The sequence below is a fragment of the Conger conger genome, chromosome 18 (genome assembly GCF_963514075.1).
Source record: "Conger conger chromosome 18, fConCon1.1, whole genome shotgun sequence".
Taxonomy (NCBI): domain Eukaryota; kingdom Metazoa; phylum Chordata; class Actinopteri; order Anguilliformes; family Congridae; genus Conger; species Conger conger.
Window position 1 is genome coordinate 32,695,142 of NC_083777.1, and position 25,000 is coordinate 32,720,141.

Here is a 25,000-nt window from a genome sequence, read left to right on the forward strand (position 1 = left end):
AGCGGGCCTGTCTGTAGAAGAGAGACTTGGTCTGTGAGTGTGTGTGTGTATACACGTTTGTGTGTCTGTGTGCACGTGTGTGTGTGTGGGTGTGTGCGCAAGTCTGTGTGTGTGTGTGTGTGTGTATGTGTGTGTGTGTGTGTCTGTGTACACGTGTGTGTATGTGTGTGTAGAGAGGAAGAGTGGAGGTAGAGATTGGGAGAGAAAGAAAGGAAGATGGGGAGGACAGAGAGACAGACGCACAGTAAGAACGAGGGAGAGAGAAGGAGAGAAAACCTGTCAACGTGAGGCTGCAGTCGCATCCCTGACTCTGCTGAGCTCTGGAGGGTGTGAGGAGTGAAGTTGTGTCAGGCGGACCTTGCGTGGAGGCCCCTGTAAACGCTCACAGTGTCCAGCCAAAGAACAGCCCGACCTGGAGCTGGACTGAACATGAGCGGCTCTCTCTGCTGCTCTGGGACACCCTGGAGTCTACCCTGAAACCGGCCCGGCAGCACCTTCCTCAGCCTGGGCTCTGTGAGATAAAGACCGGCCCGAATGCTGAACACTCTCTGTCTGCGTGCTGGTGGGGGGTGTGGGGGGGGTGGTAGTGTGTGTGGAGGTGTGGGGGGGTGGTAGTGTGTGTGGAGGTGGGGTGTGGGGCGGGTTGGTAGTGTGTGTGGAGGTGTGGGGGTGTGGTAGTGTGTGGAGGTGTGGGGGTGTGGTAGTGTGTGTGGAGGTGTGGGGGTGTGGTAGTGTGTGTGGCGGTGGGGTGTGGGGGGGTGGTAGTGTGTGGGCAGGTGGGATGTGGGGGGGTGGTAGTGTGTGTGGAGGTGTGGGGGTGTGGTAGTGTGTGTGGAGGTGTGGGGGGGTGGTAGTGTGTGTGGAGGTGTGGGGGGGTGGTAGTGTGTGTGGAGGTGTGGTGTGGGGGGGTGGTAGTGTGTGTGGAGGTGGAGAGTGCATTAAGCAGCATTATCTCCCCATAGCCCAATATCCTCCTCTAATAGTATAACCCTAGTTATTAATAATAAAAATAATCTCATGAGAACTTGCCTTCAATTTAGAAATAGAACAGCTAATATGAAATGTCAACAGAATAAAGCGTTTTATTGCCTTTTTATGAACAATATCACTATTTAATTTAACAGATAATTGCGATTGCACTGTGTTCTGCTGTTTGTTCCGGGACTGGCTGTGATAAGCATCTTCATCACCCGCCTGATCCAGCAGTGAGCCCTCCGGAGCCTGTCCAATCACTGAGCTGGAAATGACACTTTCCAAAAGTAAAGTCCTCCCCAGAATTTTGCTCCAGTCACCTGGGTTTGATGATTAGCAGAACTACAGAGTGAGATCAGTTGGCAGAGAGAGGATGGGCTCCCCCCCCCCCCACAGGCGGGTTCCACAGGCGGGTTCCACAGGCGGGTTCCACAGGCAGGTTCCACTGGGGGGTTCCACTGGCAGGTTCCACAGGCAGGTTCCACGGGCAGGCTGCTCTCCAGATTTCTTCCCATCTGAGAGTTTTCTTTCCCGCCACTGGTGAGCGTTTTTTCCTTGTGCATGCTGGGAGTTGAAGTTTATTTGCCCTGTTGTTCATCTTCTCTGTAAAGTGCCTTTGAGTATTCTGTAAAAAAAGCGCTGTGCAAATATAACTGAATTGATTTGACATGGACTTTCACTTTCTGACCCTGAACCTTCCACCTCTATCCAAACAGAGACAATGTCACCTGGTTGCCATGGATACTTCACTGACTTGTTGCGATTTGATTGGTTTCTTTACCTGACTGCACTGAAAAGGACCTCCTGATTGTGGCTTCTGAAGTGGGCTGTACTCCATTTTGGGTTGACTGCCAGCGGAGTGGGCAGGTTTCTGTCTGACCAAGAAGCCAAGCAGCCTCTCGAGTGGACAGAGGCGAGCAATGTCCACCGTGGTGCTCTCATGATCTCACACATCGTAGTGGAAGCTGCCACAGGTAAAAGGCTCAGGTGTGTGGTAAAGGAACCTGGGTCAAATACGTAATCATTTTGGATTCAAATACTTTTCTACAATTTACTCGGTTTGCTGGTGAAAACCCCTCCTACTGGTCCTTTTAATGGGCTCCTCCTACTGGTCCTTTTAATGGGCTCGATTGCACCGCGATCAGTCCAGTACAGAAAAGGACACTCACTGAGCATTTTATTAGGTATTTATTTTTGGACTTATTGATCTTCCGTTATTCTGGTCCAGATTTTACATTGTGTGTTCAGAGATGCTCTTCTGCATACCACTGTTGTCATGTTGCATTACTGTCACCTTCCTGTCAGCTTTGACCAGTCTGGCCCCAGTTCTGACCTTGCACATTAATAAGGTGTTTTTGCCCGTACAACTGCTGCTCATTGGATGTTTTTTTTTGTTTTTTGCACCATTCTCTACAAACTCTGCATGACAATCCCAGGAGATCAGCAGTTTCTGAGATACTCAAACCAACCTGTTTACCACCAACAATCATTCCACGGTCAACGTCACTTAGATCACATTCCCCATTCTGACAGTGCATTTTGTTGCTGCCACATGATTGGCTAATTAAATATTTGCATGAACAAACTGGTGTACAGGTATACCTAATAAAGTGCTCACTGAGTGTATTTGAATCCAAAATAATGACATATTTGATCCAGGTCTGCTGTGGGTTCCAATTCCATTCAAATTCAGAAAATGCGTTTGGAAAATGTCCCTAATGTTCAGCGAGGACAGCTTTTCGTTTTGTGAAGTGACTGAATTAAAATAATCTGACCTTCTGCCCAGAGGCTGGAGAGAGTGAGGCTGTGGAACCACTGGGATCCACATACAGTCCAACTGTCCTGCATTATCTCAGCACAGATAACCTTTCTTAGTGGCATGTATGTGTGCGTTTTGCCCCTTCCTCTCCCGAATGTGGAGTGACGGTTTGTAAATGTCATCGCCTGTAACCTGCGCAGCAACGCCGCGGGGCCTCCACCGGGGCACAGCTCTGGAATGTTCTGATGTTCTACCTTTTCTCCTCTTACGGTTCATCCCAGTTCATCCCAGTTCCACTGGGTTTTCCGAGCTTCCTGTCCAGCCGAGGAATGTGTTTGTGCCACATCCAAGGAATTCCCAGATCCGTGTTGCGTCCTGCTGAATCCTATGTGTCCTGCGTTTGGGAGGGAGTGCTCGCTGGAGGGGGAACAGGAGGCCTGTGTCTGAGCACCAGGCCGACTGACCCCCCGACACGATCCAAGCGAACAAATCGCTGGTTCATGGAACATTCCCGGGATGTTTGGAAAGTTAAGGTAAACATTCCCGGCACAGCGTTTGTCCAGCTTTTATGGACTTCCCTGGATGTTGTCTCTGAGTCACAAGGAACTTTTCTAAAATAAGTTTTTGAACGTTATTCAATTACATTTAAAAAAATGTGAAGTGTGGATAGCCACTCCTTTTTTATATATTCTTGCAGCCAAACAGGGAATCTTAACTCAAACCTTCCCGGATCACTCAAATGTGGCTTTTGGATGGGAAGCTTTTTCCCTGTTCTTTATTGTCAGTATAAAGGAGACCACCAGTAATAAACGTGTTAGGGCAGCCCCACAACCCCTTTTATAATGACCAGCGTTGGCAGAGTGTTCAGTGTGTCCCGGTCGTGATGAAGAGGCAGGTACATGCTGCAGGGATCAGCCCTATGGAGGCTCTGTCGGCCAGTATGCAGCTGGTCTGGGGGTTATGGTTAGGAGTCTGTGTTGGTTTCTGTGTGTGTTTGTGTATGCATGTGTTCGTGTGTGTGTGAGTGTGTGTGAGATATTTGCTTAAAAGTTACAGTGACCTTAGACCAGCACCAGTAGTTTAGATAAATAGGTTTACTTTAGAAGTGAAAGATTACACATGTACAGTGCAAAAACCCTAACCAAACTACAAATCAGCTCAGTACTGCTACATTTATACAATATGAATATACAATATGAACATGAATATGTAAAATCCTCTGTATATTATAGTTGGAACATTGCCGAGGCCTGTATTTCAGGATTCAAACACACAGGACGGTCAGTCCTCAGTACATAGCACCATGTCTGTTGGATCTGAATGCGGTTCTAAGTGTCAATCAGACTCCCTCGAAGGAGCGTTTATTTTTTCTGTCTGCAAAGTCTGTCACGGAGAGATGCAGAGCTTCCTGCTCCGGGTACAGAGGGAACGTCAGCGGGAGAGGTAGCCATCGCTGGGACAAAATGTTCTTCAGGATAACTGACACCGGGGCTGAGAACTGACTGGGCCCTTTGATTTGGTCTCTGAAGCTAATCAGTGAATCAAATAGAGAAGTGAACTAAAACTATTACCTATTTTGCATCATTCTTCTTAAACAATGGCAAATTAAACTGAGCCATGTTGTTGGGAGAGAAAGTTTAAATATGCTTTAAGGTTCGGAGGAACTAGTGCATGCTGGGTCCTGTAGTCCCCGGTGGAGGCCTTACTCCAGGATTAGGGCTGAGCTGGTTGATGGCGAACTCACAATCTGCACTCACGGCGACCGGCTTCCCCAGGAGAATGCGTTTTTAATCTTATTTTCATACGTTCCTCTTCTCATCCATCCCCGCTGTCATGCCATTTTAGTTGATAAGCTGCAGCGCGTGCCCTTGTGTGGTGTGGATTACCTCTCCTGTGAATGCCGCTAATGCAGGAGGTAAACGCTGTTTATCCCGTTCCTTCACAAATCCAGGACAGTTACCCCCTCCACCAAACACTCAACACATTAATCCCCATGTAAACTGTGTCAATGTGAAATTCCTTTGAGACAGGTTTTAACAAATATTTCCATGCTATTTAATGACCATGAAATCTAACATCAAATAGATTATAGAGGTGTAACTCTTCTGGCTCGATTGGCTTGTACAGAATCGATATTCATATTTTAACATTCATATGTGCATTTTTTTTTCTCATTTAAACCGCAAGTATTGCCTGCCTGTCTTTCTTGCTGTGTGAGGAATTCTGAGTGGCATTCCAGGATCACCAGGAGCGTGCACGCAGCCCGTGGGGAGGACATGGGGAGGACATGGGGAGGACATGGGGAGGACATGGGGAGGACATGGGGAGGACATGGGGGCTCATGCAGCCCGTGGGGAGGACTGGGCTCATTGTGAGTTTACCCTGGAGACGACCCGTAGGCCTCAAAAGACCAACCAGAGACCAGAGACTGCAGGAGGGTGTGGGAAAGGCTGGCAGGGCCAGGTGTTATTGTATTAAAATGATTACCAGCCACAGGAAAGGACCTGTGTTTCAGCTGAAGATTGAAATTGCTGTTCTAGCATCAGTTTGGTATTTGAGCTGCGATGGATGAGCTTATGATATGGACAGCTGAACTCTGAGCTGCTGTGTGCTCGCAGACCCTGGACTTTCACCCTGCCAGGGCCATGCCGCTGTATATTACACAGTGAATGCGTGTGAGTTGTGTGAAAAATCTTTCTTTTAATTGTAATAATATATCGGTAAAGGTTTGGCTTTTCAGTAAATTGCTATTTTTCAGTGGTGCTTTTGAACACAAGCAGCACAGCTGAGGCTTTAAACAACCAGAGAAACCTGGGGGAAATCTGAGCTTCACCAGTGTGTTCTCCATGTCATTGCGCTCAGAATGAGTGGTCAGTTTCTTTATTTGCTTGTCATTTTATCATTATACGCTTTCTTGTTATTTAGCAAATCATATTCTTTGTTAAAATATTCAAAGAGAATTATGACAAGGTGGTGGCCATTGGAAATAATACATTCAGATGTCTCTAGTTCGAATACCGTACTCATGTCAGTACATGGACTGTATGTGAATGAACACTTCAAACTATACTTTTACCTTTTTTTCAATAGTCTTGTCTTTATTATGTAACAGAGTGGCTAAATCTTTGGCCCTTCAACTGGCACACAAGAAAAAACTTCTGGGGAGCAGACCATGAAAGGGTTAACAAGAAAGAGGACTCGTTGGAACATGCTGTTCCACAGAATCCAGCATCTTGCACTGCACACGCTTGTGCGTGATAATAAAAGCATTATAATGACCTGGAAGGCACACCAAACATACCCTTTCAGGTCTTTTTGAAAACCATAATATGAATGAAAAACAGCACTTTGCCAAGTGATCATTAATCTGGCAAATAGGTAAAATGAGCCTTACTTGCAAGGCTTATTTCTCACTAATAGATCACTGGTGATAGATTCAAGATTCATATTTTAATGATAAAGTCAGTCTGTTGGAAGATTACTGAACTGGGCTGAAACACACTGTGGCTGAAACACACTGGGGCACAATGCAGTGGGTATGTGCAGTGAATACAGTACAAGCCTGGGAAATTAAGAGAAACCCGTATATAATAATTGTATTCAAATACAACGACTTCCACTACTGCGACTAATAATAATAATAATAATTATAATAATAATAATAATAATAATAATAATAATGAGAAAAATGTAAACGCTTTTGGCACATGCTTTATAACTTATTTAAATCCCCACATTCTGCTCCCACGTCGTTCGGTATGCGATGTCGCTAAGGAGACGTAATACTTCAAAAAGATCTCCTGTTGAGATTTTCTTTTCTGGGCACATGGCTAATGTAGTTTTTTAATTACAGCGCAGTTCTTTCGTTCCAACGACTACGAGGATAATAATAAAACTACAACTCCCGAGAAAGTGCAACCACTATCACTTCTCTCTCAGCCTCTGACTGAAAAACCGGTGACATGGTTGGTTACATTCTATTGATTGATTACATTCTGGCCAATTAGGAGTGCGCAAGAATAGTTGCATCTGGCCCAAGGGCCGGCTTTTTGCCAACTCACAGAAAGTGCCACGACTCCACAGACCGCCGCAGCTCAGAGGTACTGGAAACGGGAGCCTGGGGAGAGATATTTCGTGTCGGAGAAAAGGAAGAAGGAAAAAAGTAGTGGTTTGAAAACACAGATCGTTCTGTATTCCAGTTATTGAAGCAGTCTTCAAATACTGCAAACAGTTAACACGGTGAGAGTCAATTGTTATTTTCAGCTTACTGTTTTGCCTAAAACGGTGACTTTTGTCTCGCAGATATACAGTTATGAATCTGATTTCCATTGTATCTTGATGCTGGTTGGCTGACAACCTCGCGAGTTGGATAAATGAATTAAATGCAACTTGAAAAAATCCAGAACGTACATTTCGATGCTGGTCTTCGGCTTTTTTTGTTCTCAGTTTTGCCTACAGACAGGGTTATCAGCGTAAATCAAACCGTAAAAGTTTGAAACCGCAGCTAAATTGCTGGCTTATCAAGTTGGCTAACTTCAAAGCTGCAATGTTATAAGGAATTGTATCAAGTTACATTTATGAGTCTACTTAACAAACCTCGAATGTAAATACAAAGTTTCTGTCTTTGCAGATTTTCTTTGAATTAATTTCTATGTTTCTGATACAGTATTTGTTTATTAAATATTATTGTCTGCCTAACAACCAGTCACTTAAATTCAAGCGTCATCTGCTTGCAGAGCGTCAAGTGATGCGCTTTGATTTTCGTAATTTTAACTTTTAAAAATTATAGTCTACCTAGACAATCTACCTGTGTCTGTTCCCTTGTTAATATTCTCTATGTTTACGCACAATTTCGCAGCTAAATGTCCTATGGAATTTCATAGATTACTGATATTTCTTGCTGGAATTTACCTGAAAGAAAAAAGAATGCACGCTTCTGTGACTCGGGAGTGACTACGTGTTCAGCTCTTGCAGCGGCGATGGACCCGTATTAAAGGGCCGATGTTTTACCCGTTGAACATCGGAGCAAAGTAATTCCGTCGTGAAAAAACGTACACACTTTGGACGTGAAACACGCTTATATTTTTTGTTGACATTTTTTTTTACATTTCATAACAGTTTAAGTGCTTCTTTGCCGAACAGAGCCTACTTTTTTTAGAAATGTGAAGGATTTCTCTTTGTAAATTTTCATTGCGTAAGGTGAAGTTTTTTCATTTCTAATGCGATTGCTCAATTCAAACTTTGGCTACCATCGATATGCAGCCTGCCGTTGGATGTTTACTGTGTGTCGACCCTTCGACCTCACGCTGATATTGTCACGTTTACAATCATTTGCATGAGTAAGAAGTTGATTTTTTTCATCGTCAACATATACAAATGGAATATTCCCCATTACCGTGGCAACCACCGGAATGCATTAGAATATTTCAACATGTGTTACTTACGAAGTCATTTTGTGCGTTTTTGCACATGGTTATCATTACTGCATTCTTTGTCGTAGGGGTTACGCGCAGCTGGGGCGCTTTTATATAAAATGTGTCGAATGCATAATTATGTCGAATGCATCATTTGATTACAGCTTATTGTGAAAATGCTGTGTACGGACTTATGATGCGACAGGTTGTTCACGTGCTGCCAAATAGACTCTTACTGTACAAATGTTGTTACGTAAGGTGTGAGGGGCAGGGGGAGGGGGCGGTCCCCCACCCCCCTCTGTAAGATCAACTCTGCTCCCCACTCCTCTCTAGGGAAACATGTTATCATTACCTTTTCATAACTGTGGTGGTTTGATTCCTGATGTGCTGAGCTGCAGCCTTTGTGTGTGGAGAAGTAGCACGCGAGGATAACGGGAATGCTAAGAGGATAACTTGTGGAATAACTGGGAATATGATTGGAATAACATACCAAATTATTTTTGTGTACCTGCTTCTAGCCAGAATCCAGGCCCCATGCAGTTGTGTTTTGGCTGTGCATGGTCACATGGTCACATGGTCAGTTAAAGGTATAACATGCAACCACTCGGCCTCTTCAGGAACAACATGTCCTTTTCCCATTTCTGCAGTATGAGAGCCTGTTCCCCTTTAAAGTGTGAGAGTGTGAGAGTGTGAGAGTGTGAGAGTGTGAGAGTGTGAGAGTGAGAGAGGGTGTGAAGGCCCCCTTGCCTGCACACCTTCCCCAAACAAACAAAACAAACAAACACACACAGACACACACACACAGACACCTCTCTCCCATGGAGGAGAATAGAGGCCGTTCTCTTTTGAATCCCCACGGGCGGGGTTTCAGAGTGCCCTAGCATGGGTTTACAGGGGGAAGCGCAGCAGAGATGTGTGTTGTGTGACCCACAGAAGGGGGGTTAAAGCTCCTGACGTGTAGAGCAGAGCAGACGATCTTGCGGAGGGGGGCGGGGCCGGTGTGGACGTTGCGTAACGTGGTTCCTCCAGAGGCTGCAGTCCTTCATGAAAGGAACTCTTCTTCTGTGGTAGTGTGGAGAGGCCCAGCTGCTGTACTGCTCCTGCACATCTGGGTTTCTTTAGGGGCTGCAGGGGGCTGGGGGCCTTCTCTGTGGGCCTGGGGGCCTGCTCTGTGGCTCCTGGAGGCCTGCTCTGTGGCCCCTGGAGGCCTGCTCTGTGGCCCCTGGAGGCCTGCTCTGTGGCTCCTGGAGGCCTGCTCTGTGGCTCCTGGGGGCCTGCTCTGTGGCTCCTGGAGGCCTGCTCTGTGGCCCCTGGAGGCCTGCTCTGTGGCCCCTGGAGGCCTGCTCTGTGGCTCCTGGAGGCCTGCTCTGTGGCCCCTGGAGGTCTGCTCTGTGGCCCCTGGAGGCCTGCTCTGTGGCCCTTGGCGGCCTGGGGGCCTGCTCTGTGGCGCCTGGGGGCCTGCTTTGTGGCTCCTGGGGGCCTGCTCTGTGCAGTGGCCCCTGGAGCTGTTTGCACACTGTTGCTAACTGAGAAACTCCGAGATTCTGACCCTGAGGCCTGAGACGCCCACCACTGTGTGTAGCTGTGTGTGTGTAGATGTGTGTGTGTAGCTGTGTGTGTGTAGCTGTGTGTGTGTAGCTGTGTGTGTGTGTAGCTGTGTGTGTGTAGCTGTGTGTGTGTAGCTGTGTGTGTAGCTATGTGTGCGTGTAGCTATGTGTGCGTGTAGCTGTGTGTGTGTAGCTGTGTGTGTGTAGCTGTGTGTGTGTAGCTATGTGTGTGTAGCTGTGTGTGCGTGTAGATGTGTGCGTGTAGATGTGTGCTTAGCTGTGTGCATATCTTGTTAAGACAGCCGTTCCCAGCCGTGGAGCTCAGTGCTCAGATTACCCCTCCGGTAGCAGAGGGAGTTTGCATGAAGTCAGTTGGAGCGTTTGAGCGTGCCGACCGAACTGTACCTTTCTCTCCTGAACTGGAGTACGTATCGATCCAGGGCTTTAGTCTCCATTCAGTCTTGGAAGACTGAATTTTTATTGGGATTTTCTGAACCTCTTAACCGTGTTTAGCCTAACTGTGTTTAGATGAGGTATTTTAGGCACCCTATAGCCTAGTGGAAGGTTGGTGGTTCAAGCCCCAGTGTAGCCATAGATAAGATCAGTGCTGCTGTTGGGCCCTTGAGCAAGGCCCTCAACCCCACATTGCTCCAGGGGGGATTGGCCCCTAAGTGACTGTAAGTGGCGTTGGATAAGAAGCTTCAGCTTCATAACTGCAGTGGTGTGTCTTTCCCCTCAGACATGGACCTGTACGACCCGCAGACGCTGGGCATGGTGGTGTTCGGGGGCTTCATGGTGGTGTCGGCCATCGGCATCGCACTGGTGTCCACCTTCTCCATGAAGGAGACGTCTTACGAGGAGGCGCTGGCCAATCAGCGCAAGGCCCTGGGTAAGGCCCCGCCCCCCCGCGTGGAGAAGAAGAAGAAGGAGAAGGCGCCGGAGAAGAAGAGCAGGAGCAAGAGAAAGGAGGACAAGCCCAACGGCAAGCTGCCCGCGCCCGCCCCCGACGCCGTGGAAACCGTCAGCGACTCCGAGCCCGAGCCCCTCCCCGAACCCCCCGTCGCCACGGTGACCGCCGCCCCGCCCGCCCCCTCCCCCCCCAAGGAGAAGAAGAAGAAGGAGAAGAAGGTGGCCAAAGTTGAGCCGGCCCCCGCCCCTGCCCCCGCCCCCGCCCCCGCCCCCGCCCCCGCCAAACCCGCCCCCGTGCTGGAGGCTGTCACCAAGGAGGTTCCCGTCATGGCCGTCCCGCCAGTGGGAACCCCCGCCCCACCGAAGGGGGAGGAGCCCAAGCCTGAGACCCCCTCCAAGAAGAAGGCCGGCTCTAAGAAGAAGGCGGAACCAGGTGAGTGACGGGTGGCTCCGCTGTGGCGTTCACTCTGACATCATGACGCTCGTCTGCTCTCCCCCGCCGGTAGAACAGTCTGGAATGTCCTCAGAGTATCAATTGGCATTCCAGACTCCTGGGAATATTATTGGCCATTCCAAAGTGGGGGCGGAGAAGCGGGAAACTGTGACAGTGGTTTTCCTTTTTAAAGAACGCTGGCTCATAGTATACTATGAGAAGGATCGCCGGAAATGTTCCCTGCAACAATCATTTCTTTTTATGAGTTTAAAATGTTTTTACCTGTCACCATTGTGGATAGTAAGTGTTTTGCAACATAGTGTTGTGTACAGTGATACAGTCGCAGTGATTTTCTGGGTTTGTCTTGTCGTGCTTAAATGAAACAAGCTAAAGTAGACTTATGACATTAAGTGCCCATTCTTACATTCTTCAGCTCTTCAGTTTTAAAAGGCCCTGAAGGTTTTAATTACCGACCATCCTGGCATCTTCTCTCTGATGCTCCGCCTTCTTTAGCAGGAGGGAAATCCGCCTTAACCTGCTCCCGGCTCTTAGCGTTTTCCCCTGGAATGTGGCCTTTCCCCCGACGCATGCTGTTCTCCTGAGGGACTGCTTGCTGACTGTGGGCCAGTGTGTTGGGGCAGTGTGTTGGGGTGTACAGTGGGGCAGTGTGTTGGGGGCGTACAGTGTGGCTGTGGGGCAGTGTGTTGGGGCAGTGTGTTGGGGGTGTACAGTGTGGCTGTGGGGCAGTGTGTTGGGGTGTACAGTGTGGCTGTGGGGCAGTGTGTTGGGGTGTACAGTGGGGCAGTGTGTTGGGGTGTACAGTGGGGCAGTGTGTTGGGGTGTACAGTGGGGCAGTGTGTTGGGGGTGTACAGTGTAGCTGTGGGGCAGTGTGTTGGGGCAGTGTGTTGGGGTGTACAGTGTGGCTGTGGGGCAGTGTGTTGGGGCAGTGTGTTGGGGGTGTACAGTGGGGCAGTGTGTTGGGGGTGTACAGTGTAGCTGTGGGGCAGTGTGTTGGGGGTGTACAGTGTAGCTGTGGGGCAGTGTGTTGGGGGTGTACAGTGTAGCTGTGGGGCAGTGTGTTGGGGTGTACAGTGTAGCTGTGGGGCAGTGTGTTGGGGTGTACAGTGTAGCTGTGGGGCAGTGTGTTGGGGTGTACAGTGTGGCTGTGGGGCAGTGTGTTGGGGCAGTGTGTTGGGGTGTACAGTGTGGCTGTGGGGCAGTGTGTTGGGGTGTACAGTGTAGCTGTGGGGCAGTGTGTTGGGGTGTACAGTGTAGCTGTGGGGCAGTGTGTTGGGGTGTACAGTGTGGCTGTGGGGCTGTGGGGGGTGATTCTGCTGGCAAGCCTCAAATATGGTACTTAAGTGGGAGCCTCCTTGGGTTATTAAGAGATCAGAAATGAGAAGCATGGCAGATGAAAAAACTAAACAAAGACCTGGATTAGCTATTGCACTCAACAGACCACACAGTTTTATCATTACATAAACATTACATTGTGTTCTTTAGGCACATACACAGGTCCCCTAATGGAGGATATCATGGTGAAAATATCCGCCTTTTGAGTGGGGAAACATGCAGAATGGGTCAGGCAGTGTGAATATTAACCCTTTAATGTGCAAAATCAGAAATGTGTGTAACTAAACATTCTGCTGATGTAGTAATCTCTACTGGTAGTGGAGTTCTAGAACACTGACATAGAATTTTGAAAAAAAAATCCAAAAAAACCCAAAAACCTGCTCTTCAAATAGTTAAAGGTGTGTTTCAACATGTCGGCCCTCCAGGGCTGGAGTTAGAGATCCCATTTCCTGCCCCTTCCTGTGCTCCCTCCAAGCTGAAGCACGGCCCCCTGGGATGGGAGGTGTGTGCCGCGATGGCGGGGACATTTTCCTCGCTGCGATCCCCGTCCAATGACTGTCTCTCTGTGCTCAGGACTGTGCCACCCGGCCCCAGTGCCACTCAGCCCCAGGGCATTGTGGGAGAGCAGCGCTGCCCCAGGGCATTGTGGGAGAGCAGCGCTGCCCCAGGGAATTGTGGGAGAGCAGCGCTGCCCCAGGGCATTGTGGGAGAGCAGTGCTGCCCCAGGGCATTGTGGGAGAGCAGTGCTGCCCCAGGGCATTGTGGGAGAGCAGTGCTGCCCCAGGGCATTGTGGGAGAGCAGCGGGTCTCATAGGAAAGTCATGGTGGATGAGCCCCTGCGTGGCGTAGCCGTGCTGACGTGTCCTCTCTCTCTCCGTAGCGGTGCCCGGAGAGGCAGCAGATGCCCCGCTCTACCTGCCCTACAAGACGTTGGTTTCCACGGTGAGCAGCATGGTGTTCAGCGAGGGTGAGGCCCAGCGCCTCATCGAGATCCTGACCGACAAAGCGGGCATTGTGCAGGACGCCTGGCACACGGTATGCAGTCACGCCTCCTAATGCAGTCATCACATGAGAACTCTGTCTCTGTCTCAGTCCCAGCACACTGTGCTTTCCTCTAGTGTCTTTCAGCACACTTGTCCCTGCTTATGGGTATGCACTTTGTTGTACGTGGGACAAGAGCATCTGCCAAATGCCTGTAATGTAGTTACATTACATTACATTACAAGGCATTTAGCAGACGCTCTTATCCAGAGCGACGTACAACGAAGTGCAGATCAAACACAAGTACAAGTGCGAAGAGGACCTGAGAGGACAGTACAGTTCCGAGTCCTAGTGTAAACATACAGATACAATCGGAACCCTTGAAGAATACATCAACTTCCAAACTAGCATACCACAGTTGACACCTAGAATACCCCGAGTACAACAATACAATAGCTAATACAAAAAAAACAACAATATCTTTACAACTATATAAGTGCCATTACAGTCTATGGCATATATGAGGCTAATCATGGTGGTGAGTTAGGGAGGAAAAGGTGTAGCCTGAAGAGATGAGTCTTCAGTCTGCGCTTGAAGGAGGTCAGAGACTCTGCCGTTCTGACATCCACCGGGAGGTCATTCCACCTCCGTGGGGCCAGGACAGACAGCAGTCATGAGCGAGAAGTGCAGGTGTGGCGAGGGGGAGGCGCCAGACCACACGAAGTGGCAGAACGGAGGGGTCTTACTGGTGTATAAGTCTTGATAAGTGATTGGATATATACAGGGGCTGATCCCTTAACTGCCTGGTACGCAAGCACCAAAGTTTTACATTTGATGCGAGCCATAACAGGCAGCCAGTGGAGGTTGCTGAGCAGGGGGGTGACATGTGAATGTCTGGGAACATTGAATACCAGACGGGCTGCAGCATTCTGGATGAGTTGTAGGGGTCTGATGGCAGATGCTGGAAGGCCAGCCAGCAGAGAATTGCAATAGTCCAGGTGGGACAGTACCATTGCTTGAACAAGGAGCTGAGTGGAGTAGGTGGTGAGGAGGGTCGGATTTTCCGGATGTTGTACAGGAAGAACCTGCACGCCCGGGTCACCGTAGCGATGTTCTCGGAGAAGGACAGCCCGTTGTCCATCACCACTCCAAGGTTTCTTGCACTAGGGGATGAGGTCACTGTGGTATCCCGTAGTGAGATGGAAAAATCCGAGAAGGGAGAGGTTAGAGCAGGGTTGAAGATTACCTCCGTCTTACATTGGTGGTTGGTGGTTGCCCATCCAGCTCTGGATGTCTCTCAGGCAGGCGGAGATACGGATAGAGACCTGTGTGTCTGATGGGGGGAAGGAGAGAAAGAGTTGGGTGTCATCGGCATAACAATGATATGAGATGCCATGAGCAGAGATAACAGGGCCAAGGGATCTTGTGTAGATGGAGAAGAGGAGGGGGCCGAGGACTGAGCCCTGGGGGACTCCTGTTACAAGGGGGCGAGGGGTTGACACTCTTCCAGCCCAGGACACCTGGGAGGGCCGGCCAGTGAGATGAGATTGTGCCACAGATCCCTGTAGATGCCAGGGAGGCTAAGAGGATGGAGTGGTTGACCGTGTCGAACGCTGCAGAGAGGTCAAGAAGGATCAGGACAGAGGAGAGGGAGGTTGCTCGTGCAGCCTGAAGGGACTCATTGATGGAGAGGAGTGCGGTCTCCGTCGAGTGGCCAGGTCTGAAGCCAGACTGGTAGGGGTCCAGCAGGTTATTCTGTGAGAGGAAGGAAGAGAGTTGGTTGGAGGCAGCTCGTTCAATGGATTTGGATAGAAAAGGAAGGAGAGACAGTAGTTTTGAATGCAGGAGGGGTCTAGAGTGGGTTTCTTTAGGAGTGGGGTAATGTAGGCCCTCTTGAATGATGAGGGAAAACAGCCAGAGGACAGAGAGGAGTTAACAAGGGAGGTGACAAACGGGAGGATGTCAGGCGTGATTGCCTGAAAGAGGTTTGAGGGGATGGGGTCCAGGGCACAAGTAGTAGGGCGGTGGGACAGAAAGGGGAGAAACAGGGGGCAGGCACAGAAAGGGAGGCAGGCACAGAGGTAGTGGTCGCGAAGGTGCTGCGGATGTCTGTGACCTTCTCGTCAAAAAATACTGCAAAGTCTTCAGCAGTGAGGGAGGACTGAGATGGGGGAGGTGTGCTGAGGAGAGAGGAGAAAATGGACAGTTGGCGAGGGTTAGAGGTGGAATTCTGGATTTTTGTTTGGTAGTAGTGTTGCAGTAGTCAATCTGCTGTATGATTTACGGTCCTGAGGACACCACACACAGGAACTGAAACTGGCATTGTCCTGTCAGGGATTGATGAATTGCAGTGTATTGATGAAGTGCAGGAATTTGCCCAAGTTGTCAGTATCGATCCCCGTCAGATACACACGTTGTTTACACACAAGTGTCCCTTTGTGTCCAGACCTGGATTGAAATGGTATTCGTTTTTTGGATTCAAATACTTTTCTGCATTTGACGAAGGGTGCCTGGTGTATTGGAAGAAATTAAATCAAATGCACCAGGCAAGATCAATAGAGCACAGAAAAGTATTTGAATCCAAAACCAAAACAGGTCTGGTTTTGTCCAGAGTACACATTACATATTAATGGCCCCCACCCCAGCATGACTCAGTCCTTTAAGGATGCCCCCCCCCCCCCGGGGTGTGTGCTGAGCGGCTGGTGAATCAGTGTGTTCCAATCAGGAAACCGTTTCAGTCTGCCCGTGAATCACACCGTAGCTGAACCAGACAGGCCCCAGGCTAACCAGCTACAGAAGAGCTGCATAATAAAAAATAAAATAGCAACCCTTTAAAGGCCTGTAGATTCCGGTGGATGACAATTTCCACCCCACACCTGTCTCCACCCAACGTCTCCTTCCCTGGGTCACTGTTCCTAGATCTCTCCCCCTGACCCCTCTCCCCCTGACCCCTCTCCCCCTGACTCCTCTTGCCATGTCTCACAAACCTTTTGTCTCGCTCCCTCCTCTCCATGCCCATTGAACTGAACTCTTCTCCTCCTTCCTGTGTTGTGTTGCTGACGGTCGGCCGTGGTTCTGAGGCTCAGTTGGTCTGGGTGTCTGTGTTGCTGACTGTGTGTGTGTGTGTGTGTGTGTGTGTGTGTGTGTGTGTGTGTGTGCAGAAGGGGGATCCCGTGACGGCGCTGAAGAAGCAGTTGGAGGAGAAGGACAAGCAGCTCTCCACCGAGCAGGAGGACACAGCCGCCGCCAGGAACCGTCTGAGAGAGCTGAGCAAGGTCAGCCACCGGGGGCGCTGTGTCTGCGGGGTGAACTCTAGCGACAGTGTCGCTGTACTGAAATCACTTGTACCCAACCAGCAAGATGTCACTTTTGTTATTACAGTTATCAACCTGCAATTGATTAAACTAAGCAGGGCTCAATCCCCCTGCAGCAATGTGGAGTTTAAGGCCTTGCTCACGGCTACAATAATCTTATGGTGGCTACGCTGGGGCTTGAACCACCAACCTTCCAGGTCCCGGTCAGGCACCTTAGCCACAAGGCGACAGGCTGCCCGTTGTCACGGTGTGGTGGGTGAGGTGTTGAGGTTGCGCCCTCCCTCCCGGTACAGGAGCTGACTGCGGAGAAGGCCAAGGTGTCGCAGGTGGAGGCGCGGCTGGGCGCCCAGCTCACCGCGCGTGACCAGGAGGTGGCTGCGCTTCAGGCACGCATGCAGGCCAGCTACCAGGACCATGTCAGCGAGGCCCAGCAGCTCAACGCCAAGGTCAGAGGTCGTCTGTGGGACTGCACGCGTTATGCACTCGTTTACTAGAGTAGTTTAAGGGTTTTGAGAGAATTCACTCCGCTACAGTTAGTGTCACTTGGAAGTGTGGATATACAAGTCATGGGTTTCATCCTCATACAAGCCTGAGCTGCCCACCAGGGGGAGAAGGTGCTGTGCAGGTAGCTGCTCTAAACGCAGTGCTGTAAAGGTGAGGACTGACGGGGTGAGTGACTGGGGATAACGCTCTGTGCCCCCCAGGTCCACGCTCTGCAGGAGCAGCTGGAGAAGGGTCCGAACGCCCAGCTGGCCCGTCTGCAGCAGGAGAACTCCATCCTGCGGGACGCCCTGAACCAGGCCACCAGCCAGGCCGAGAGCAAGTGAGCAACGCCCCCGTACCCCTATATCCCAATATCCCCATAGTCCTGTACCCCTATATCCCCATACCCCAATACCCCTGTACCCCAATACCCCTGAACCAGGCCTAGAGCAAGTGAGCATATCCCCCCACAAAACAGCTCCCCATATCCCAATACTCCTGTACCCCATATCCCCCTGTACCCCAAATTCCCCCCACCTGTCCTGAAACCTAACCCTAGTCTCATGTAGCCAATAACAGAGAAGCCACCTGGGCAATTCACCTGACATGGGGTGGCTGTTTATAGAAAAGGATGTGACTTCACGTCACCCGACAGGGATGTAAATACCCTGAGATTAAAGGGAGCAGTCTGTGCTTGTCCTGGACTGAGCAGTGCTGACCCCCCCCCCCCCCCGCCCCCCCCCCCCCCCCCAGGCAGAATGCGGAGCTGGCACGGCTGAGGCAGGACTGTGCGCGGCTGGGCTTGGAGCTGGGCGAGAGGAGCGACGCCCTGCAGGCCGAGCAGCAGCACCGCACCGCCCTGGATACCAAGATGGCGGCGGCAGACGCCCACCTGACCCAGATCCAGGTGAGAACACAGCCCCGCCCACACAGCACCAGGCCCCGCCCACACAACGCCAGGCCCCGCCCACACAACGCCAGGCCCCGCCCACACAGTGCACAGTACAGAGCAGTGTTTCACTGCCTCACTGTGGGGCCGTCGTCCCATCTGCACATCTCACAGTCAGCCGGGTGTGGACATTCTGTTGCACTTCTTTCTGCACCTGCTTTAATAAACTAAAGGGAAAATCTGGGACTTGATCCAGGAGAATTTGCTTACTGCTGGAATAAGTCATGTATCAGTGTCTGCAGAATGCAGATGTCTTTTGTACCAGCTGATGATTATGCTTCCTGGCTTTAGCTAGATGAGCTTAACCAGAATGCACTTCACTGGGCCAGCCTCCCTCCAGTTCAAAGCCGGTGAATCATTTCAAAATAAAAGAAGATGCTTAAAAATTTTTCATATTTTTTAAGAGTGAGAGTCAGTGTAACTGAATGTGTGAGAAAGAGCGAGCTCACCTGTGATTGGATACAATGTTTTGTTTACTGACATTGCACCTACAACTAATCCAATAATTGCTCTGCATTTCCAGGAAGTTAGGAAACGCTCACTCAGCGTTTTGCTCTGGCTTAAAGTTTGCTCATCTTGTCAGTGATTAACCACCCTTGCCTGAAGTATGCCTTTATCTGCTTTCTGTAATCCCCGTTGCGTCAGATTTCACACGGCTGTCCCTCTGTGTCTCTCTGTGACTGACCCAGGCTGTGTGTGACTGACCCAGCGGGGTGTGACTGACCCAGCGGGGTGTGACTGACCCAGCGGGGTGTGACTGACCCAGCGCGGTGTGACTGACCCAGCGGGGTGTGACTGACCCAGCGGGGTGTGACTGACCCAGCGGGGTGTGACTGACCCAGGTGTGACTGACCCAGGCTGTGTGTGACTGACCCAGGCGGGCGGGGTGAGACTGACCCAGGTGTGACTGACCCAGGCGGGCGGGGTGAGACTGTCCCAGGTGTGACTGACCCAGGCGGTTCCTCTGCAGGTGGAGCGGGTGGAGGTGGAGCGGGCTCTGCAGGCTCGGCTGGAGGAGGTGGGGGAGGAGCTGCGGGAGGCGCAGAGCCTCAGCGCCGCCCTGAGGGAGGAGCTGCAGAGCGCCCGGCAGGAGAGCAGCTCTGTGGGAGGTAACCTTCATTACATTACAATGCATTAGTTATTTAGCTGATGCTTTTGTCCAAAGTGACTTACAGTTGATTAGACTAGACAGAGGTCAATCCCCCTCTGGAGCAATGTGGGATTAAGGGCCTTGCTCAAAGGCCTAACAGCTGCACTGATCTTATTGTGGCTGCACCGGGGATTGAACTACCAACCCTCCAGGTCCCTGTCAAAGCACCTTAGCCACTAGGTTATAGGCTGCCCCCAATAGTAGTGCAATTGTCATAACTAATCCCCCACGATAGTTCCACTCATGAAGTACAGGTGCTCCACGCGGTGCCCAGCGCACCGATAGGTTGAGGTGCAGGCCAACTCTGCCGTGATTGGCTGATTGACCCCGTGCCCTGGCCTCCCCCCCAGAGCTGCAGGTGCGCATGACGGGGGCGGAGGTGGAGCTGAAGGAGCAGGTGTCCCGTGTGGAGGAGCTCCAGGCCCAGCTGGGCCAGGCCGAGGCGGAGAAGGCCCAGCTCCACCAGCAGATCAGCACCATCAGCGCCCTGCTGGAGGCCAGCCGCGGCCGGGAGGTGGAGGACGACATGGAGGTCAGCCCTCTGCACTACATTTCCCACAATCCTCCAGATTAGTCATATGACTGTTCACCCTGGGACAAGGCACTGCATGTCCCAGAATACTTCAGGCGTGGCCATAACTGTGTGAATGATGGCTCGGAGGAGCCCTAAGGTGACCTGCTTTCACCGTTCTCATTTTCACAGCTCACCGAATCAGCAGAGACTGTGGAGCTGCAGAAGAGGTACAGTCAAAAAAATCATAATTTTCTTGATTGGACAGCAGACCACTTAAACTTGCTGTAGTCACTTCACAATCGCTACATGCTGTAAGAAATAACATGCTGTGGGTTAAATGTTTCTACTTTAGGAATACACTTCAGCTTTTTTTGTGTGACAGAGGTTTGGGGAGAAAAGATCAAATAAAAATAACGTGCTGTTCTCTCAGTTTGGAGGAGAAGGAGAGCCAAGTGAAGGCCCTGGAGGCAGAGCTTAAGCAGCTGAAAGAGGCGGGAGAGCCAATGGGGATGGACGATGCGGTGGGTCTCCAATGAGATCACCTTAGTCGCCTGGCCAGTTTGTTCCTGGCCATTGGCTGAAAAAGCTCCTGACTAAATTGTCCTATCCAAGTCAGAATTGGTGTGAATGTTGTAAGCTGGTGGTGAGAGACGTGTCTGTTGTCATAATGTCTGTAAACGTCTCTGTCTGCAGGCGGCCCGTCCGGCTGAGCTGGAGCTGCTGCAGCACAGGTACGCCTGCCTTTCGCTCCAGGTGAAGGAAGGAGCGTGGTTAATTTGTTGTTTTGTTGTTTTGTTGATTTGTTGTAAAGAAAGTCCTTCTGTTCAGGTTGCAGGAGAGCGAGGGCCAAGTGGCCTCCCTGGAGGCGGAGCTTAAGCAGCTGCGGGAAAGCGGATTGGCTGTGAGTGTCCCGTTCCCCTCGCTTTCCCAACCCCTCCCCTTCCCCCCGGCCCCGCCCCTCCCACCTGACCCCGTCCCAATCTCCTGATCGTGTCTGTGGGCTTTGGGCCGTGTGCTGATTGGCTGATATCGTCTCTTTTATACGGCACTGCCAGCAGTCAGCACCGCAGCCTAACCCTAACCTGACTGTGTGATCATCCTCCTCCCCTAACCTGACTGTGTGATAATCATCCTCCTCCCCTAACCTGACTGTGTGATAATCCTCCTCCTCCCCTAACCTGACTGTGTGATAATCCTCCTCCTCCCCTAACCTGACTGTGTGATAATCCTCCTCCTCCCCTAACCTGACTGTGTGATAATCCTCCTCCTCCCCTAACCTGACTGTGTGATAACCCTCCTCCTCCCCTAACCTGACTGTGTGATAATCCTCCTCCTCCCCTAACCTGACTGTGTGAGACGCCTCCTCCTCCCCTAACCTGACTGTGTGATAATCCTCCTCCTCCCCTAACCTGACTGTGTGAGACGCCTCCTCCTCCCCTAACCTGACTGTGTGATAATCCTCCTCCTCCCCTAACCTGACTGTGTGATAATCCTCCTCCTCCCCTAACCTGACTGTGTGATAACCCTCCTCCTCCCCTAACCTGACTGTGTGATCATCCTCCTCCTCCCCTAACCTGACTGTGTGATAACCCTCCTCCTCCCCTAACCTGACTGTGTGATCATCCTCCTCCTCCCCTAACCTGACTGTGTGATCATCCTCCTCCTCCCCTAACCTGATTGTGTGATCATCCTCCTCCTCCCCTAACCTGACTGTGATAATCCTCCTCCTCCCCTAACCTGACTGTGTGATAATCCTCCTCCTCCCCTAACCTGACTGTGTGAGACGCCTCCTCCTCCCCTAACCTGACTGTGTGAGACGCCTCCTCCTCCCCTAACCTGACTGTGTGAGACGCCTCCTCCTCCCCTAACCTGACTGTGTGATAAGCCTCCTCCTCCCCTAACCTGACTGTGTGATCATCCTCCTCCTCCCCTAACCTGACTGTGTGATAATCCTCCTCCTCCCCTAAACTGACTGTGTGATAAGCCTCCTCCTCCCCTAACCTGACTGTGTGATAATCCTCCTCCTCCCCTAACCTGACTGTGTGATCATCCTCCTCCTCCCCTAACCTGACTGTGTGATCATCCTCCTCCTCCCCTAACCTGACTGTGTGATAATCCTCCTCCCCTAACCTGACTGTGTGATAATTCTCCTCCTCCCCTAACCTGACTGTGATAATCCTCCTCCTCCCCTAACCTGACTGTGTGATAACCCTCCTCCTCCCCGAACCTGACTGTGTGATAAGCCTCCTCCTCCCCTAACCTGACTGTGTGATAATCCTCCTCCTCCCCTAACCTGACTGTGATAATCCTCCTCCTCCCCGAACCTGACTGTGTGATAATCCTCCTCCTCCCCTAACCTGACTGTGATAATCCTCCTCCTCCCCTAACCTGACTGTGTGAGACGCCTCCTCCTCCCCTAACCTGACTGTGTGAGACGTCTCCTCCTCCTCTAACCTGACTGTGTGAGAATCCTCCTCCTCCCCTAACCTGACTTGGGTTTGGTGATTTGCTGCGTCTGAATCAGACAATGGTGTCTGGTTGCGGAGAGGAAAATTTAGATTGGTTTTGGTGTCAGTGATTGATTCATGATCGCTAGACCCAGTTTTGGGTGGAGGAAGTCTCTCTCCCATCATCGATTAATTTGAGTTTGAGCTTAACATGTTTCTAGTCTTTGCATTTCTCAAATCAATCGACACATGATATGCAAAGGTATTGTTCTGAGTGTGTTTTGGTCAAGATTGGGATGACTTGGAATTGGGGAAAAAACCACCTGATTGCCTTGCTGAATGTCCTGTAACAGTCTCGTCTTTGATGTGTGATTACGGTTGTCACCAGCTTTTTTAACAGATTTTATCTTTGTTTTTAGCCCTCTGAGTTCGAGGAACTACAAAACAGGTACATGCACATTTCTTCATGACTCACCTGTGTGAACAGTATAAATTCACCTCAGCGAATAGAATACCGTGAAAGTGATATAAACAAGATGGCGGTTTGTTGTGGTGACAGAATGAGGCTTGATGACTGCAACAATGGGCGGAGCTACAATATGCTTTCTCTGATTTGCACCAATCATTTTGTTTCCCTGTGGGGAGGAAAACCATTTGATTGGTTCACGTGGCACTGATGGGGAAAAACCTGTCGGTCCACCGAATGAAACTCATGAAACAGCCAAATAAGGCTTGAAAATAATAAGATCAGAATGTCAGGCCCCGAACATTACAGTGGACATAAACTGCACATAATCGTCAACTTTCACCGGTGGATGTCTCCAAAGTCATGATCGCACAGTCATGAGCCAGTGAATAAACTCACTAATTTGGCATGACACATGGCTTCTGTATTTCCTGAGAAAGGGGAGTGTAGCCATTCGGCACAGCGGACGGGTCCAGCTCAGGATTAGAGGAGGCCGATTCTGGAGAGAGCCGCCATTTTGGCTCTGCCGACGCACGCTGAATTACCCGTATATCCTCGCTTTTATTGGGAAAGAATATTTAAATTAAATTCCATTAGTACAATTGACTGACAGAGCATCATATCTACAGTGTAGATAATCCTCATCATTACTCTTTAGTTTGTACAGTTACATAAGCTCAGGTGATATACAGGGTTAGGGAGATTAAAGCAACAAGGGTTGTATTTTACATCAATAATTGACAAAATATAACTTATCTGGGCCAATAGAAGTAACATGCCCAATATGACTCAAATTGGCCTCCTTGTAGTTTTAGAGAGAGTGTCACTTTTTCCATTACAAAGATGTCCTTCATCACATCAATAAAATCTTGTAGTTTCGGCGACTCAGGCTGTAACCATTTTCTTGTTTTTGTTTTCTTACTTGCGGTAAAAATAATTTGAAACAGGTACTCGTGTCTCGCTAACATCATGTTTGGAGGCAGAAGCAACACACCAAACCTAACTTAAGGTTATTAAGGAATCTTCATAGCATTGTGTATTTCTTGCCAAAAAGATTGGATTACAGTGCAGACCCAATGTGATAATGATTGGTGTTTGCCTCCAGCACACTGAGCTGGTTTAATAAAGAAACGTGTCATCCTTCCAATACAATTCCCTCCAATCATGAGGGGCGGTTTGCCATTGGACTGTACACACACTTTCCCACACTTATTCTATAAATGTTATCTGTTCTCAGTTTGAAGGAAAAAGAGAACCAAGTGACCTCCTTGGAAGAAGAACTTCAGCAACTCAAAGATATAGAGGTTGTTAAAAACACAGATATTACGGTAAGTGTACTCCAAAGCTGAATGTTGGGACCACAGCGGTGTTAATGAACTCAAACTTTGAACATAGTAAGGAAAGTGTTCTGTAGTCTTGAATATGAATACTCTTTTGTGTATATAATCATTGAGCACCTAGAAACGCCTGTACACGTACATATTCATATGAATTTCTAATCAGCCAAAAGTGTGGCAGCAGGGCAATGCATAAAATCATGTAGATATGGATCAGGAGCTTCAGTTAATGTTCACATCAACCATCAGAATGGGGGGGAAAAATGTCATCTAAGTGATTTAGACTTTGGCATAACTGTTGGTGCCAAATGGCAAACGCATGAATCCATTGACCCAGCCTACCTTGTGTCAACAGTCCAGGCTGGTGGCGGTGGTGTGGGGAATATTTTCTTGGCACACTTTGGGCCTGTTAATACCAATCAATCATTGCTTGAATGCAACAGCCTATTTGAATATTGTTGCTGACCATGGGCATCCCTTTATAGCCACAATGTACCTTCTAATGGCTACTTTCAGCATGATAATGCTCCTTGTCACAAAGCAAAAGTCATCTCAAACTGATTTCATGAGCATGACAAGGAGTTCAGTGTTCTTCAGTGGCCATCCCAGTCATTGGATATGAATCCAATAGAACACCTTTGGGATGTGCAAGGCTTATCATTGTTGGTTTTAAACGATTACCCCTGAAAAATTCCTGGATTCTTGATATTCCTCCGCCTTTGAAATGTTTTTGGAATTAAAATCTATTATGGATTTGGTTCTCTGGATCATTAGGGTTGTTGCTAAATGAGGGGGTGCAGCTTTAAGAGGGAAGATCATGGGGGTTGTTTCTGTTCTGAGTGTTCTGATTGGTCGGTGTGTATGTGAGGCTGCTGGGTGAGTGAGTGGCGTTGTTGGTTGTGTGTCAGGTTTTGAAAGAGAGGATAGTTGCTGGTGATACAAAGGGAGTTAATGTAGGCAAAATTTTTCGG

General features: G+C 49.7%; 1 protein-coding gene across 1 annotated transcript in view; it reads left to right on the forward strand.

Moving 5' to 3' along the window:
* The first annotated feature begins 6,804 nt into the window (after positions 1-6,804).
* Positions 6,805-25,000, forward strand: part of LOC133118367 (ribosome-binding protein 1-like) — a 33,458-nt gene continuing 15,262 nt past the window's right edge. Inside the window, exons 1-15 of the mRNA XM_061228295.1 lie at positions 6,805-6,970; positions 10,432-11,034; positions 13,269-13,423; positions 16,531-16,644; positions 16,977-17,129; positions 17,388-17,506; positions 17,920-18,073; positions 19,086-19,224; positions 19,616-19,797; positions 19,969-20,006; positions 20,210-20,300; positions 20,473-20,510; positions 20,608-20,680; positions 22,646-22,674; positions 23,930-24,020. Coding sequence (XP_061084279.1) covers positions 10,434-11,034; positions 13,269-13,423; positions 16,531-16,644; positions 16,977-17,129; positions 17,388-17,506; positions 17,920-18,073; positions 19,086-19,224; positions 19,616-19,797; positions 19,969-20,006; positions 20,210-20,300; positions 20,473-20,510; positions 20,608-20,680; positions 22,646-22,674; positions 23,930-24,020 — 1,977 coding nt within the window. The 5' untranslated portion in view covers positions 6,805-6,970; positions 10,432-10,433. The remainder of the gene's footprint in view (positions 6,971-10,431; positions 11,035-13,268; positions 13,424-16,530; positions 16,645-16,976; positions 17,130-17,387; positions 17,507-17,919; positions 18,074-19,085; positions 19,225-19,615; positions 19,798-19,968; positions 20,007-20,209; positions 20,301-20,472; positions 20,511-20,607; positions 20,681-22,645; positions 22,675-23,929; positions 24,021-25,000) is intronic.